Raw genomic sequence first — 17197 nt, forward strand, 5'->3', positions numbered from 1 at the left:
TTTCATTTCCTTTTTAGCCTTAATTTAAACAGTCATAATCTGAAGAGCCACAAATGATACTAGAGTGTGAAACTTTCTACAGAAATTGGAAAATCTGGAATCTCTGCTTTGGTTAATTCTGTTAACTTTGGCTGTTTGATGATTTTCTTCCAATGGATTAGCAAAATATAAACAATGAATGCCAAATAGCAATAAGGAAATTCAGCACAATAGAAGAATTTATGCTTCAGTTTACAAGTCAGAAAATAGCTCATCATTTTCCAGAACTGGAAATACTTTTAAAGAGAATTCCAGTTTCAATCAAGGTTGTTTTTTTTTTGTTTGTTTGTTTTTTTCTGTGATTTGGTACATGGCTAACAAAGACAACAATTTGCAGCTCTTGTTTTGCAAGTGAAATAGTTCTTTGAAGTATCAAGTATGCAGCCATAGGGTAAGACTGCGTGGTACTGCATTCTGAGGAAAACAGTGTGAACTCAACTCCTTCAACAGATGAAATAAAATGAACTATACATTGTAGTTTTGCAGGGGCGTTGGATTGAAAAGGACCATTGTGTTATAGACAACATCTGTGGGATTGTAACCTTACGACCAGTTCAAGGCGCACACTGCACTGTGAACGGATGCGAAGTCACTGGATCATGTCGTCTATCACAAGGTAAGGCTTGCTTTTTCTGTGAGTGATGCATTGTAATCAACCTATTTCTGGCATTTAGAGATAAGAATTTACCAAGCTTATGCAGCTCTGAGAAATGCATCTTTCAATTTCCTGCAGCTGCCTAGCACCACAGGGTTTGAGCTATAGCTGTAGCTTCCAGACTGGTACAAGCAGATGAACCTACACACAGAAAGCAAAAATGAAGACAAAGGTGAAGGCATAGTAAGATGCCTTTTGGCTGCAGTAGTCTGTATCATTCCGAAAAGTGAAGATCTGTAGTCAGAGGTAGTGCTGTGGAAAGTAGTAGAGATTGGCTCTAAGCCAGAAGATCTCTGGTTGGTTTTAGGGCAATTATGTAATATGGTTGAAATGACCTCCAGCACTAACCATAGAGTCATAGGATATGGTGAATAAGCTCAGCTGAAATCAGGCTCTCATATTTTTGGTTGTTTAAAAAATAATATATAAAAAAAGCTAGTTACTGAAATCTTGGATTGATCTGGATTCTTAAAAAAAATAGTATCAAAACAAGTTTCCAGCAATGTATTCATTAGTTTTTTTTGTACAAAGTCATGCTGGTCTTTAGTGTGAATGGGGAATTTACTGTCATGGTGGATTTGCAGAGGTCCCCAAGATTAATTTGTTTGGATGCTGTCATTACAGAATGATAGCTGTGATGTTCCATAGTGGCAAATTTTAAAAACAGTCCTCTGCTCTGAGACTGTCATAAAGCTGTTGGTCAGAACATCTTTTTTTTTTTCTTTTTTTCTTTAACAGGCTGTTCGGTAGTGGTTTGAATACACAGTAGTTAGTACACAGCAGTTTAGAAACCTATATATTCAGGGCACTAACTGCTTGATGCATTGTGTCTCTGTAAATTTGTAATTAATTTTTGTTTACAGGGGCCCTTGTTGTCCTTGGCAAGTCTCATAAGTTTAGATTCAATCACCCAGCAGAAGCTGCTGTCTTAAGGCAAAGAAGATCAGTAAGTTCTGAGGATTTGTATTTCTCTGTCCTAATTCTTTATTGATTTTTCCGTATTATTTTCCATCTTAAAAGCCTGCCTGGTGTAGATAATATTTCTTAATGTCATCATATTCACTTGTTTTATTTCCTTCATCTAATGGTCTGTAATGACACTAAACCTTTTGTGGGAGGATACTATTGCTTCTTTCAGATGTGCTTAGCAAACAGTGTTGCAGATCTCCTGAATAATTCAATGTTTCCTATTTCTAGTCATGACAAAAAGTGGGATTGAAACAGAAAGGCAGACGGCTGCAATGAAAAGACCAATTGAGAGTCTTTCCACGTTTGATAATTTTCTTAATTATCCTCTATATACTGTCATTTCACCATTCTAAATGATGTTTACTATCAAAAATGGAAAATTTAAAGGATTAACTACTTGGGTGTTGTTAGCCCTGAAAGCTTTTAGTTGTTACATACATCAGAAATAGATAAAATATTTCTTGATACATTGATCACAGGAACTAACTACTGCAGGATGTTATTTGGTCAGCTATTTTAATAATGTTTCAAAAAATAAAAATAAAAATAAAACATAGTTCTTAAAAAACCACCCTACATAGCTCAAAAAGCTACCTTAAATAACGTATGTTTTCTGATTTAGGACATAACCATTTTAACAACTGATATTGGCAAGAAAATTGCTTTTGAAACAGATTTTAATGTGGTAACATTCTGCTCAACTGTCCTTTTGTCCTCACCTTTGTAGTTGAAATAAGGGCTTCATTTCCATTTGCTTTCATCCTTTATTTCTTGATTAATATAACATGCTATACATTAAAAAATAGCTAAAGAAAGAAGTGTACTCAGTAACAAATTAATAGTTTTGCAAATTAATAAAGACTAAGAACCGTGTGATTGTAAGTTCACGTGGGAGGAGATTATTATGCATATCCTGCATGTTATACAGCATTTCATACAGCAGTAAGCAGCAACAGTGTTATTGCTAAGTTGAAAGTTCCTAGGCTGCTGTGATATTTTTTTCTTCCTGTTCTTGTGTTGTGTGTTTTGCAGATTAATGATATCCCACCCATTCTGAGCTGCAGAGCTTTGGACTGGCTCAACTTAGATGGAAGTTGCACCCATTCTCCTCATTACATCCTTTCTTCCCTTGAAAAGTAAGTTTAAAAAAAGAAAAAGAACAAAACTTTCTCTTGTGGAATGATGTCTGAGGACAGGACTTTAATTAGACAAAACTGATTTGTATTTAAAATAAGTCCCATCACGTTTCCAGCTGTTCAAAATCAAAAGTGTCCAGGAAAAGGCATTAGCCAACTGATTAATTTTGAAATATTATGATATTCCAGCAATAAACTTCAAAATTATTTATTGATGCACAATGAATATTGATGCTCTATCAAGAAAATGCCTTGGTCAAGACTGTCAGGCAGCCTTAATTCAGTACACTTGTACATCTGCATTATAACTGTTTTGATTTACAAGCTAATCTATAACTTTTGCAATATTATTACTTCAGTGCACAGAATGGACTTCTCTAGTTATGAATCAGGATTTAGCCAACATAATTATCAATTCAGTCTCCTTGCTAATTGTGAAAATCAGAAGATCTATTAGCTCATAAATTCCCTGCAGCTCAGGTCCATGTTGACCCCTTCATCTCAGAGTGCCGTGGTGATTCTCTTTTGTTTTTTAAAACTGAGCAGTAAATAAGGCATAGACAGCTTCCGAAGTGTTGAAGTGGTCATATCCATGATATTTAATGTATGTTTTTAATGAGAGAGGCTTCCTGAAAGAGGAGAGGGTAGGTGTGAAGAAGACAATGATTAATGTATATCAGAGAAATTAGTTAAGATACCTCCTTGTGTTTCAGCTTGTAACATTAACAGAATATAGGAGAACTAAATGTAATTGGGTTCTTTTTCTCTTTTAATTCCTCTCAGCCTGGCACATTCAATTGACCTGTCAAAGGCAAGAAACAGCCATCTTCTCACTCATATCTGTTGATAGTTCTGCTTCTTGCTCGAGTGTTTTGGTGTGGTTACATACTGGGAATCTTTTTGCTCTTTCTGGGGGAAGAATCTCATGTCATTTTTATAAGCATAATTTTTTTTCCCTGTTTTTGAACATCTCTTCATCCTTCTGTTCAAGTGGCTTGCTTTCCACCTTGGGTAGTGTGTTTGTGTGCTCTCTTTAACATGCCTAATCTCCGCATTTGTTTTTTGATTTACTGCAATGGTACCTTTCTACAAAATGGTATTTGTTTTCATTTTATTTTATTATTTCAGTTTATTCATTTACTGACTTACATTTTATACACATAGATCCTATTATTTTCTTTGAAAAAATGATGAAGAATTTAAGTCATTTTCTAATGACAGTCAGAATTAGATACCACATTGCTCGTACATGAATTCAGACATCAGAAGTGTAGCATTTATTATAGCACTTTGGTCCTAGAAAAATATGCAGAAATCCTTAAGTGTGTGAACAGTTTAGCATAGCAGTGCACTAGATTTTGCCCTTTTTAACTTGATGGGACTGAAGAACATTTCAGATTGTATTGATCTGTTTTTTAATCATTGGTCAGGACTTAAAAATATTAGATAATGTAACATTATGCTCAGACTTAGCCAGAGTGTTTCAAATGATTACTTCAATGAAAATGAGAAGCATAGTGGTATCATATTCACATTACTTTTACAAATGTCCGTCTGTTAGAGAAATAAGCTATAGACTACGTCTAAAAATAGTCGTCTTTCAGTTGATATAATCCACTGGTCTTTTTTTTTTTTCCCTTGACTACTTTTTTAGCAAATGTAAATGGAATTGATCTACTTGTTCTTCTCTTACAATAACCAGTAAGCCTGTCTTTCTGTCCAGACAAGTAGTTCTGCTTATGGAGCTAGTTATGAGGAAGACATCTAGCCTAAAATCTGTAATATGAGAATAAAATGAAGTCACTTAAAATGTCTAGGCTTTGCAAAGAGTCAATATCAAGTACTAAAAGGTGTGTCTGAGGTACTTTGAACAGTAATATAGCACTGAATGCACTACATGGAGTGTTTATTTGCTGAAACAGTAAAAATAAATAAAATTCCACCTAGTATTTCACACACTCACGCACCTGCACATTTAGCATTTCATATGTTTTACCAGCTGCTAGCGGCCTGTATCTCAGAGCATTCCTCCACTGAAAAATATAACTTCATCTCTGCGTTTAATAGTCTTCAATGAAGTTCTTTTGCCTTCTGTTTGAATCTCTTTGTAATTTCCTATTTTTATTTTTACAGTCAAAAATGTAGAAACTGTAAAGAAAACAAATGGTCTCCTGAAATAAGGTAAGAAAACTATTTAAAGTGATGTGTCTAAATCGTGCTGAATTTTTTTGGCCCTTCTAGCTTTGCCTTTCTTCTGTGCTACACTGACTTCCTCCAGAAGAAGCAAACTAGGCTCCAAAATTTAATTTGATTTTATTATGTTGAAACAAGAATCTGTACTTGTAGCTGAATGACAAGCAAGTCTCTGCAACCGTGTTTTTTTTTCATATTATATCTTGTGCAAATATTTTGCACATTTGTCACACATGTAATCTGTATTTTAAAATCACAACTGCCATGGGATTTACTATAAATCTGATGTCAGTGGTAAGTATTGTGTTTACCCATTAGTATATCAAAAATTCCTTAGATAAATTGGTTTCTCTACTGTTGAGAAGAAAATAGCTTTATGTAAGAGTCCAAACAAGGAATTCCTAGTGCAGAATGTGGTCAATTTATGCAAAGAGGCATGGCAACTGCACACAAAAATCATTCTGAAATTGTTGGGCTTCCATGCATTTGAGTACTCTTTAATCAGGAACTGGTGGTATTTTGCTTTCTTCTGGAATTTTTATTTCAGTACATATTGACATACACATTATCATAATCATCAGTTATAATCTCATTTCTTGTGCTGTCAGTATGATTACATTATTTTTCTCATCTGCTTTCATTAGGTTGAATTGCCTGTTCAAGCTCTAATTTTATATTAAAATATTTTCAGAAACGAGAGAGGGAACACATTTTTACCATTGAACCCAAGTATTAAAACTTTAAGCATGGAACTTTCTTTGAAAAGAGGTAGGGTTCAATGTGCTTGTTACTTGGCTACTTGTTCATATTCCCAAAAGAGCCCAGCACCTCATATTTCTGATGCTTATCGGAGGCCAGCAAACACATGGAAGGCTTGTGACTGGCAACAATCATGTGACAGCATCACCACACATAAGTAGATAATGAGGTTCTTGCTCCTGTTGTTGCCTTAATACCATCCTGCATATAACTATAAACTCTATTTCTGTTGTCTTGCTAGTCTGATTAAAAAGAAATAAATAAAATAATAAAAAAAATGGAGTAGTTCCATTAGAGTCCAGGGATACAGCAGTACACAGAATGAATTGGAGCTTCTTAGAATATATTTAAGGTTTCCCCCTGAAAATACCAAGACCCAAAACAAAATGGCTTTTAAGAACGTGGGAAATCCTACTGGATTGGAAAGGAAATAGTGTCCATAGATAAGGCTGATACTGGAGAACACAACAGCTAATTTGGTACAGTGCAGCTAGTCCAATTAGTATTTGTAAAAATAATACTTCGTGTTCTTACTAATAACTATCACTTGAGAATTTCAAACTGCTGTATAAATGCAAGTTAAAGAAGGCTTTTGCAACCCTTAAAAGATCCCAAATATTTCACAAAACTATTACACTCTCATATTAGCATGTCACTATGTCAATTACAGCAGCTCCAGAACTTAGAGCAAAAGGGTGATTTAGCAGGGGCATTAACTAATTCTAAATATAAATGAAATCATAAGGGGTAGCCTGTGGTAGCTTGTAGTTACAGCTGAACTGGAATTTAGCAATGCAGCAGTGACCTTTACTGGAGTGTGTATCTGTGTCTTGTGCCTGTGATTCCTTGCCAAAGAGAAGTCTGTTTTAGAAGTGTATTTAAAGGACTGCCTTAACCAAGTCATTGCCTTACTGTTGTTTTGGGGTTTAAGCAAAGAAAAAAAGGAGGTTTTGATTTGTTTTGTTTTGTTTTTGTGGAAAAGCTAAAAAACAAGCAAAACTTGTAAGCAAATAAGCTAATCAAAAATATGAATGATATTTTGCCTGATGGTGACTGCGCTGAATGGGATTCTTCTGTGTACATATTTCTGAAGGTCCCTTACTTCCAAAGCTTTCTGACTCTGCTGGATGTTCTTACTAATTTCTGGTTTCCACTTCTGCCCCTCACCCCCCAACTTTTGCTTTGAATTGTGCCAGTGGCATTGCTTCGTAGCTCCTGCATCATTTTTCCCTTTGCTTTAGGGAAGAGAAGGGAGAGGTTTGAGCCTCAGTGCTAGGCAGAAGCAGATGTACTCAGTCTCCTCTGCTGGTCCCGTGCAGCTGCTTGCTGTGATGCTCTGAGACCCTGCGGGAAGGGCCCCAGATTGGACACGTGTGGAGAGGGGGAGGATGGAGCAAGGCGGGGGAATATATATCAGTGGATAGGCTTGTAACCCTGGTTTGTGATTGCTCACAATGCTGGGATTTGCAAATATGCAAAAGGTCTTGCCAACATCTTTTTTTTTTTTCCCTCTGCTTTATTAACTCTTCTTCCCCCTGGAAAAAATCATTAGTAAAAGAAAAATTGACTTCAATACTAGGCAGACAGAAGGACTGGGATGCTAGCTTGACTGATGTTTTCTTTAGGGAAAAATGACAAGTAACAACTCTTAGCAAGTGTTCCTTGCTTTTTCTTTATTTTTTTTCACTTGAGTTTCTCTGTCTGAGCCTGAAGATTTTGTTGCAGAAAGCGTTCTGCCTCACCACAGAGCTCTTGCTGCCATAGTTACTGAAAACTGCATTATGCTGTAGGAGCCGCCAGCCTCTGCATCAGCAGTAGAAGTGTTTGGGGAAGAGGGGAGGAGAATTGCACAATAGGATCCCGGAGAGCTGACGACAAAACAGGCTGGAAAAAATGTGGATTTACAGATGGTTCATTTAGCATGCGTCATGCAAACTTTGTGGAGAGAAAAATGAGATGGAAAAACAATCCAGCAATATTGGTATAATACGATTATTTTTTTCTCTGTAATTTGCTATGTTTATTTTAAGGTTATTATCTTGCTGTTGTAATTTTAATTGCTATTTTAAAAGGTTTACTTGGAGGAGGGGTAACTGTTGACACTTCTTGCTGCATTTGGTACACCTAGAAATCTGCATGCTTTTATGAAATTTTATGCAGGGTTGCTTTTTTTATATGCTGTATGCCAGAGTATACCGGTCCTATGAAACCAAGATTTTATATATGTCTGTGTCTACAGAAACGAAGCTGTTTGTCTTACATTTGTCCCGAGGTTATTTCCTGCTATAACTGTACTGAACGCAGGTTGCTTTTATGGGGAGGGAGGAACATACGCAGTAGCAGAAATTGATCTGTGCTTGATTCCTTTATCATAGGATTTCTGTATTTCAAGTATTAATTTAATAGTACATCTTATTTAAGACATTTTAGATGAAAGAAATGAGTGATTTTGTTCACCATTTTCAGAATATGACTATATTCTTATGTTAATTGAATTGATATTTGTTTTTAGTTTAATCATTCAAATATGTGCTACAAAAACTGTTCTTTACATTGCCTACTAGGTGATTTAGCCACTGTGTGTGTGTGTGTGTGTGAATCTATTATTTTCTTTTAGGGCCGTTGTCACCTCCTTTTTGAGTTTAATTTGTGGTGGTATTTCTACAAACTAGCAAGGATGTGTTGACATGACATAGCATGTTCAGAGGTAGAAAGGAGGAAGCATTCTCAATTCGTGTTCTTGGTTTCAGCAGTTTCTGTGAGAGACAGATCTGTACCCCAAGCCAATCATTCGTTTTACTCTCATGGTCAGTAAGCTCACAACCAGGGGGAAAACATTCCATCTTCTGCCATAATACCTGTATTATGTAAGTGGCTGTGCATCAATTTTCATTATCTTTTTCTTTCACTTGAGAAAATCGTCTTAAGAAGCGACTTTGTAAAAAGCTCATGGATGTTCAGTCTCAGTATTGGTATTCAGAGTTGTCCCTACCACCCTGCCTGGTTGTTGTTTTGTACTATTAAAAATGAGGAGATGAGGCAAAGAGGCACTGAAATAGCAGCAGAACTGCAATTTCTATATATACCTTCAGCAGCAGTGGGACAATCCACCTACCTTTTATTACAGAAACTTCAGTCTTAGAGAGAGAATCATTCCATCCAGCTACCTTACCAAAACATGGTAGTAATAATATGGTAATGGTTGCTGTGGTTGCTGGTGATGTGTGTCTTTTCCAAGATCTAAAGTGAAGTATGGCTATGCATCTGTACTCTTGGCTCGTATGGGGTGTAGTCATAGTATGGAGCTGTCAGTAATAACATTAGTTTGGCCAGCATCTGCTGTATGTGCAAACACACATGCCTGTTGGAAAGGATCTTACAATTTCATGTCAGATCAGCAAAAAGCTATTATCCCATACATGAGGGAATACACTAGTGCTGCTGAGAACAGCAAACACCACAGTTCTGTGTCCGTTGTTTGCAATGCCTATTCTCTGATTCGTTATAATGGCTGTGGGATGTTTTTCACGTTGTTGGAAAGTATGGGAAGAGCTTGTTACTCTCTCCCGCCTGTAAATAGGTGTTACCTAACTGCCCCCATGAGCATTTTGAGGTCTTACGATTGAAATGCAGCATTGAGTTTTCACATACTTCGAAGTTCTGCTTTTCAATTTGTTTGAATTATGATAGGATGACTGCAAGCAAAAACTCAGGTTAAGAACAGAAGATGTTTTTGTAAAAGGAATTTTATGTAGTTTTAGTAAACAGATGTGGAACAAGAATTCTTTGTCTACTGTTTTGTTACCAAACTCCGCTTTTCAGCCTTATTGGCAACGACTTACTCTGTTTCCTCAATCTCATACAGAATGCTGCTGATAATGTTAAATGAATACAAATCAGCTCTTTTAATACTTGACTTTCTAATATTTGATAAGGTTAATGGATTCTCCTCACTTCTCTTGGATGAATGTATTTTGCTTCTTTCACATGTCTCAGACTAAGTGATTTCCCAAGGTCATGCAAATGTTCAGTAACAAATGTAGATTCAGATTTTTCAGCTGTCCTACCACCATAGGACTCAGAGCTTTTATATGTTGGCAAAAGAGGCTGAAGTCTACCCCATCGTCAGCATTGTGCATAGACTTCACATGTACAATTGCTATTAAGGTTTATTACTTCTAATGTATCGGCAAGAGCTGACATCAAGGCTCTCTTAGGATAAGTAGCGCATAAGTATTCAAAGGCAGTCCTTGCCATGAAGACCTTGCAACCTAAGTGCATGAAAGCACAGAGGTGATGTAAGTGCTCCAGAATCGGAGGGGTCTTCTGTCTCAGATCGGTAGTTCAGTTACTGATTTAGTACTTTAACTACTGCGTATATATTGGAAAATATAGAACATAACCTTGAATCCTCATTTATGGAAAGCCTTCCCCATGTTTTTATTAAAAACATGGGAGCTTTTTCTAAAATAGACTCTTCAGATTTCATTTTATATTCAGAAAGGGATGATTCTTTAGTTAACCAGACCACCTTTAACCTCTAAGTTTGTCCCCCAGCGGTTGGTGTCAGTAGAAACAACCAAACAGCCTGGGTATGAAACAGCCACAGGAGCCTTACAGGGCATTAGTAAAATGTCAATTCAAACCTGTTTCAGGTGCATATGAAACTAGGTGTCCCAGTCCTGTTTCCTGGGCATTGATTACTGTTCATCCAAGAGAAACAAATACAAATCACAGACTGTTGGCATCTTAGCAGTCAAGCCAAGGACAAATGGAACTTGGAGCTGCCTATTGTTGTGATTTGTTTCTGTAGGTCTCAAATAGACACAAGCCATTTAGCAGATGGCAATGACAAAGTTTTTACTTTGACTGCACCGTGCAATAACAGATAATTGAATAGAAGATGCTCCTCTTCAGTTATTCTCATCAGCATTATGTATACATAAACAAATTCTGTTTTCCTCAGGTGAGTGGAAAAGAGTCAGTAATATTTTAAATAATCAGGAATTTTAAGGCTTTGTGTAGTCAAGATTTTGTGCTGCTTCTTAAGAAAGTGAAAATGGATGTTACATCTAAAGGTGTTCCAGAAGACATGTAGGTTTTAGCTGCTTAATTGTTTCATCTGTTTTGTTGGCCAATCTAGCATACAGAGTCGAAGTTGTTGCTGTAGAAATGGCTGCTTCAAACAAATGCTTATGGTCCTAGATAGAGATTTCAAATAAATTCAAATGTAGCAAAGGGCAAATGCTCATCTGACCTTGTATTTGTAATGATTTTATAAACAACGTGACATTTCCAGAGCATTCCCTTTGATATTATATTTTTCTTTTCTTTTGACCTTCAAGGACTCTTTAGAGTTTTGACATCTTTGCTTCTTTTAAAAAGCGTAATAAATTTATTTTAATACATCATTTAATACATTAGTAAGATATATTAACATATTTTTCAAGACTTAAATATTTAATTTTCTGATGCGTGTATAATGTGGTGTTTAGAAATAAAATGTCAAGTAAATATCATATATCTCCTTCGCACATAATAAATCTTTAATGTTAAGAATTTCTAATGATGATGTGCAGATAGGTACAATGTATATTCCTTTCTTCCATAGGGTTAGTAGGTCTTCAATGCTGTTGTGGTTCATGCTAAGAATAGATATTATTTAGATAGTGTGTGTGTGTATAAATTTTTGGCAAACAGTCAGGAAACAAGCCTCTTGGAGGGACTGTAGAGTTTTTCACAGGTTAGTCACTTTTCTGGTCACAGTCACGCTCCATGTATAGAAGTAGTAACCTAATGGAAAAGCTGCGTCCAAGAGAGAATTGGATGATCAAGTTCTTTCCTTGATACTTTCAGAGACTTTCACTGTAATCTCAGTAATTCCAGTAACTCTTTCGAGGTAGAAGATTTTTAATCTGTAAGAAGAGAAAAAATGTTTTACATTTTTTACATTACAAAAAATGTTTTACATTTCTGTAAAAACTCTTTGAAGTACTCACATGAAAAACATCCTATAATACTGGTTATAAATTTATAAAACAGTAACACCCCCTTCTCCCTCCAATTTCCTTTTTGGAAGATCTTCAGCAAAATGACAAGTGACAGTATTTTTTAAATTCCTTTTGCCTTCTTTCTGGTGATGGAATTTTCTGCTTCACCATGTCAACTTTTAGGAATGCTGGCATTTCTGATACTTACAGGACTGCAGCCTGCTGTGACACACACGTACTCAGCTACTTTACCATCATGAGTATTTTGTGTAATGCACCCTTACTGAACAAAACAATCCCCTGAATGTTGTCTGTGTTTCTTCAGTAAGATGACTTGTTTTGTTACAAATGCTTGGTATTTTTTTCTGGTTTAAATTCATTATCAACATTTCTAACAGCAGAGAGATAGATGCTGTGCATGAAGAGTACCAGCAGAAACTGAGAGACCAGGAAGCTTTCCACAGGAAACAAATTCAACGGCAGCAACTCTATGTTGAGGATTTAAAGCAGCAGATCCTCAGAGGACAGATCAAAGCAGAGCAGGAACTAGAAAATGACCAAGCACTCATCAACCAGCAGATCCAAGAAAGTAGGTACCCGCCTCCTGCCCTCTCTCACTTCCCTTCCATTACTGAATTCTTTCATCCTCTTCATGTTTTGTTGTTTGTTTTTTTTTTGTCTTAGTTATGCTTTGTGTTATGGGTGGAAGTTTATTTTTACAGCTTATTACTAGTTTTCTCCTATTATTGCCTTTCCCTTGAGAACAATTATCAAGCTTTGATTAACAGGACTAACAGGGCTCCTTTGCAGTGCCCCAGCAGCAGTAATTATCTTTGCAGGTCACTGCTGGGAGAGACAGCACCAACACGTTGTTCCTGCTGTGGCACTGAGCCTCTCATCTCCCCAGCTGCTCCCCATCCTGCTTCCCTGCAGTTTTGCTCTGATTGTATCTGTAGTGCAACTCTCCCATGTGAGACTCATAGACTGAGTTTTCCATTGTATTTCACAGTTTTCTTTTGATTTATCTGTGCTTCATCCATTGCATTGTTCCAAGAGACTGAAATTCAGATGGCCATGGTAGTTCTATAAGTTTTCAAGGGAAACTGCTCTAACAACAGCATGACATAGGAACCTAGCAGCACTTCTGAGAGAGCTGATGCCTTGGAACTGCAACATGTGTTGGTTAACGTGCTCTGTCTATGCGTTTGTTGATGATCTCACCAGTAGCACAGTGCAGACCTTATTCATGTGCTTTTAGGGAAGGCCCATGGCATAGAACCATGCTTCAAACTGTGGTTGCTTTGTGAGTTTTAAGCAGTGCTCATCTGAGAAGTAGGTGGGACACTAAAGTTCACTTCATGCTTAGTTCTCAGCAGAAGATTTTGAAACACATTATAATTCATTTCAGATTAAAGCTTTATGGTGTTTTGTCTGCTTGCATTTTCCAGATGGAAGTGTAATGAAGTGAGAAAGTTCTAGTTTTTGTTGAGATTTTAACTTCAACAGGAACTCTACAGTGATCAGTGTTATATTGCATATACATCCTATAGGCCAGATTCAGCAGAGAAACTGTTGTCTTCCTAAACTGAAAGTAATTGGATAAAATACTGGTGATACTGGTCTGGCACAAACTTCAGCTCTACGCTAACTATGCCATGAAAAGCCTATTTGGAGAAGTGTTTGCTAGCATCAGTGGCTTCCATCCCCGAGAGATGCTGCTTTGCATGCAGATATATTCAGCAAGGTTTTTCTTGGTGACTGCCTGTTAAAGATTTTGTAGACTGATTTGGCAACATTTTAAACCTTGAGAAGCTCTTGACCACTGAATAGGGTTGCTATTGTGTTCTTCTAGTTACCTTCTAATGAATGATTTGGTCCAAGTTTCTTGATAAGGAACAACAGAGAGAGAACACCATTTCCATTTGGCAAGGCCTGCTATTGGTTCCTGGAAGAGGAATGATTTTTGAATTTTTTGAGGTTTCTCAGAGCCAAACTTACACAGTCTGCCATCTTTCAATTACACCACCCATAAATAAAAGATTAAAGAGAAAATTGTGGAAGTAGGAAGTAGGTGGGCTTAAGGTATGTAGACAGTACAGAGTTTCTCCAAAATATCTTAATTTCTCAAATCTAGACTTGTTCTCTGCTCCAATCTACTTTCACTGTTTATCTGTGTTCATGCAAAGCTTAGCCAGACGGGCAGTTTTTGCCAGCCAAATACAATTCTTCACTTGGCAGCCCACCAAAGCCTTTTCTGCATTATCTTTTTCTCAGCTCCTGACAGAGGCAAGTTAGTGAGTAGACGTTAATTAGCATCTTAGGGCTTGCAGCTCTATTACAGGGACACTCTCATCTGCCAAATATTCTCCTTGGTAGAAACACACTGCAAAGGACAGATCTGGAAATTAAGAGTTGGGAAAACTGTTTTGTATGTAAAAGTTAAAGATGCTATTAAGAAAAAAATAACTAAAACTATGACTAAAATGCTTTCCTTTTATTCATAGAGGAACTGTACTTACCTGTAGTTTCCATACTTCTACGCATGTACTGTGTGCATAGCTGCCAACATAAACTGAACAGGAGAATCACAGAGGTGGGGATCACTAATGAATTATGTTTAACAAGATCTGTAGTCACCAAGCAAGTAATGCTCACAATGCTTATGGATAACGATGGCTACATTTCTTAAATTAGGGAAACTTCCACAGCCCAAAATTCCCCTCTTGCCACTCACCTGTCTTACAAAGAGCTACAGATAGCCCTCATTCACCATATCAAAGTTAAATAACTCTGATTTCCTAACCCCATGAATGAGCAACTAAAGGTAGTTCTTCAGTAAGAGGCTGCAGATTGAAGATAAACCCATCCAAAAAAAGTGTTGCTGCTAGGAAGCTAGAAGTGCTTTGAAAAGCTTCTGTCCTTTGAGAAATGGTCTACTTACGAAGGAACTTTACCTGTGATTTGTATGTTGCTTTTTCAGCTAAGGATTTTATTTTAGTTTTTTGGTTAACTGTGCAGCTGAATATGTATATTTTCATACTAGCCTAAAAATGAACAAACTCTTTAAGAGAACATGCCTAAATGCTGAAAAACCACTAAGCACTTCCCCTGCATGGAGTAAAGTGGTCTTGCTTCAAGAGTTAAAAACAAATCAACGTGGTATTCTGTGTCCTCTACTGCCTCCCCATTGACTGCAAAGATCAGGTTCTCTGAATACTTAGAAAAGATGAATAATTTAAGCAGATGTAAAATACTCTGTTATCAAATGAGGCTAATCAATTGGTTTGTGAGAGAAGCATGTTTAGCATTTATGAAATATGGGGGACATTCATTAAAAGAGAGAATATAACTCCCTTTATGGAGTAGACTGGAGATTTTTTGAGAAATACATGTATGCATTGACTGGTGATATGCCTTTTTTGGGTGTGTTCATCTTATAACTAAAGATTGCATTGCCTTCACCCATGTCCTTGCCACAGGAATTTCTCATTGATTTCAAGTACATTGCATGCTAATGTGCTCATGTGCGAGATGTATGGGCTCTGATCAGGCATTTTTGCAAGTGCTTCTGAAGCAGCTGTAGTTGTTCCCGTGTTAACTCCTCTCACAGTGCACATATGTTCATTCCCTATGTAAGGCATTTGAACTTTAAAATGTGACTTCAGAGTAGTTAAGGCAAAAGTAGTAGTGTATTTCACATTATAAAAGCTGATCAAGTCATAGTTCACTACTGCAGATACCTTCCTCATGACTGAAAATTGTGCAGGAAGAAACTTGGGCACTGAAATATGTCCTCTGTATTGTAAGAAAAAACATTGAGATAATTGAGTGTAATCTCTGAGAAATTGAATATCTAAGTCTCTATCCTTTTGGAAAGTGTTAAACTTTTTGCTTACAGACAAGGTCTTATTCACCAGTTTCTTAGCTGTGTCAGCCAAACCCCCTGTTCATATCTTGCAGTATTAGTTGCTACCTGAGCGTTTCTCCCAATGGGTTTTCAGTACACTAATGATACATTTTTCTCTAAATGTCTTGTCAAGGCTTTGCTCTACATATGTAGGAATTCTGTTCTGAAATGGCTCTCATGGACAATTAACTTAATGAATAATTTTTCTCCTATGATTTTTACTTTCTTTCAATCATTGTTTTGTTTACAGACCAACAGTGGCTTATAAATGAGAATAACCGACTAGCTGCCCTTCAGCAACAACAGAGGGAGTTTGCAGTGCAAACAGAATCTACACTGTATGCAGAGGCTGAGGTGCAGAGTAGCATTGGGCAGGAAATCTGTCCTTCCCTGCTGCAGCAGAACAAGAAAACACTGGTGCAGCTGGAGCTCTTGAGAAGGTACTCCTTAAAAAAGGCAGAAAGAAACATTAGACGGAAAAAGGTCAAATTCCAGCTGGAAAGGATAGTCAAGAAGCAGAAATTATTGGAAGCCAAACAAAATCTAGAGCAGCTAGAAGCTAGCTGCTGGCTCAGTGAAGTGTGTGTGAAACAACCCCGAGTCCTAAACCAAAATATTGCAGTACAGGCCTCTCGGGATCACCCGTTACAAAAGAGGAGGAGGTCATTGGGTTCAAGTTCCTTGCAACACAGGCAGCATTCGTTCTGTAACTTCCATCTGCCCCGGGTACCCAGGTAAGTTAACATCTACCAATTCCTCTGCACTCTCAAAAATAATTTAAATTAAGGTATTTTCACTGGCCACCTGTAATCCAGAATGCCTTTCAGTTTATTGATACAATGCTAAAACTTGTAATATCACTGAATATACTATACTGTATGCCACACTGGAGTTGTTTGTTCTTTTTCCTTAGATTTGTACAGTGCATTCATGGCTTACCTCTCTGACACAGTCTTTCTCAGTGTTTTGTTTCTTTCCTCTCTCAAGCTTTTCTGCATTTTTTACCTCATTGTAAATGTTTTCCAGAAGTGAGTTAATTTTTTGTTCTTACCTTGTTCAAATTACTGTTAAATAATAATTTCTCCATTATTTTATTGTAATTAGAGTCAAAGTATTCCTTCTGAGCATTTTTATCATTAGGGTGATTCTCAAGCTAAATGAACATCTCTACACAATGCTAAAAATTGGGGTGACAGTGTCATTATCACGGCATAGTCCCAGAAGCAGGAATTAGCTTAACTCTGCTAAGTGAATTACTATGACTTAAGAGCTATCCTTTACTTTTAACTAACATTTGCAGCTACTTTAGACTATAGAGACTAAATACCAAGCTATACAACACAGCATCAAGTTATTCTTTTGCTTTATAGAAATTATTTCAGGATATCTACGGGACTGGATTGTATGGTCACTGACAGAATATGCATTTTTTTAATTCTCTCTAGAAACTGAGTTTGAAAGGCATTGAGGTTCTTGCTTCATGTGTCATTACTCTTAAAATGCAAGGTGTTACTGATGTCGAAATGTAAAGTATGTTATTCAAGCAAGT

General features: G+C 36.8%; 1 protein-coding gene across 6 annotated transcripts in view; it reads left to right on the forward strand.

Annotated features, from left to right (window-relative positions):
* STARD9 (StAR related lipid transfer domain containing 9) overlaps positions 1-17197 on the forward strand; it is a 106318-nt gene that overhangs the window by 67471 nt on the left and 21650 nt on the right. For 5 of the 6 annotated variants that reach the window (XM_027458580.3, XM_027458585.3, XM_027458581.3 and 2 more), the window contains 6 exons: positions 518-655; positions 1558-1640; positions 2696-2799; positions 4933-4980; positions 12140-12330; positions 15899-16382. In XM_027458580.3, coding sequence (XP_027314381.1) covers positions 518-655; positions 1558-1640; positions 2696-2799; positions 4933-4980; positions 12140-12330; positions 15899-16382 — 1048 coding nt within the window. Of the gene's footprint in view, positions 1-517; positions 656-1557; positions 1641-2695; positions 2800-4932; positions 4981-7541; positions 7733-12139; positions 12331-15898; positions 16383-17197 lie in introns of those variants that run through there. The other variant, XM_072038791.1, reaches the window with a different exon arrangement.

The sequence above is a fragment of the Anas platyrhynchos genome, chromosome 5, assembly GCF_047663525.1.
Source record: "Anas platyrhynchos isolate ZD024472 breed Pekin duck chromosome 5, IASCAAS_PekinDuck_T2T, whole genome shotgun sequence".
Lineage (NCBI taxonomy): Eukaryota > Metazoa > Chordata > Aves > Anseriformes > Anatidae > Anas > Anas platyrhynchos.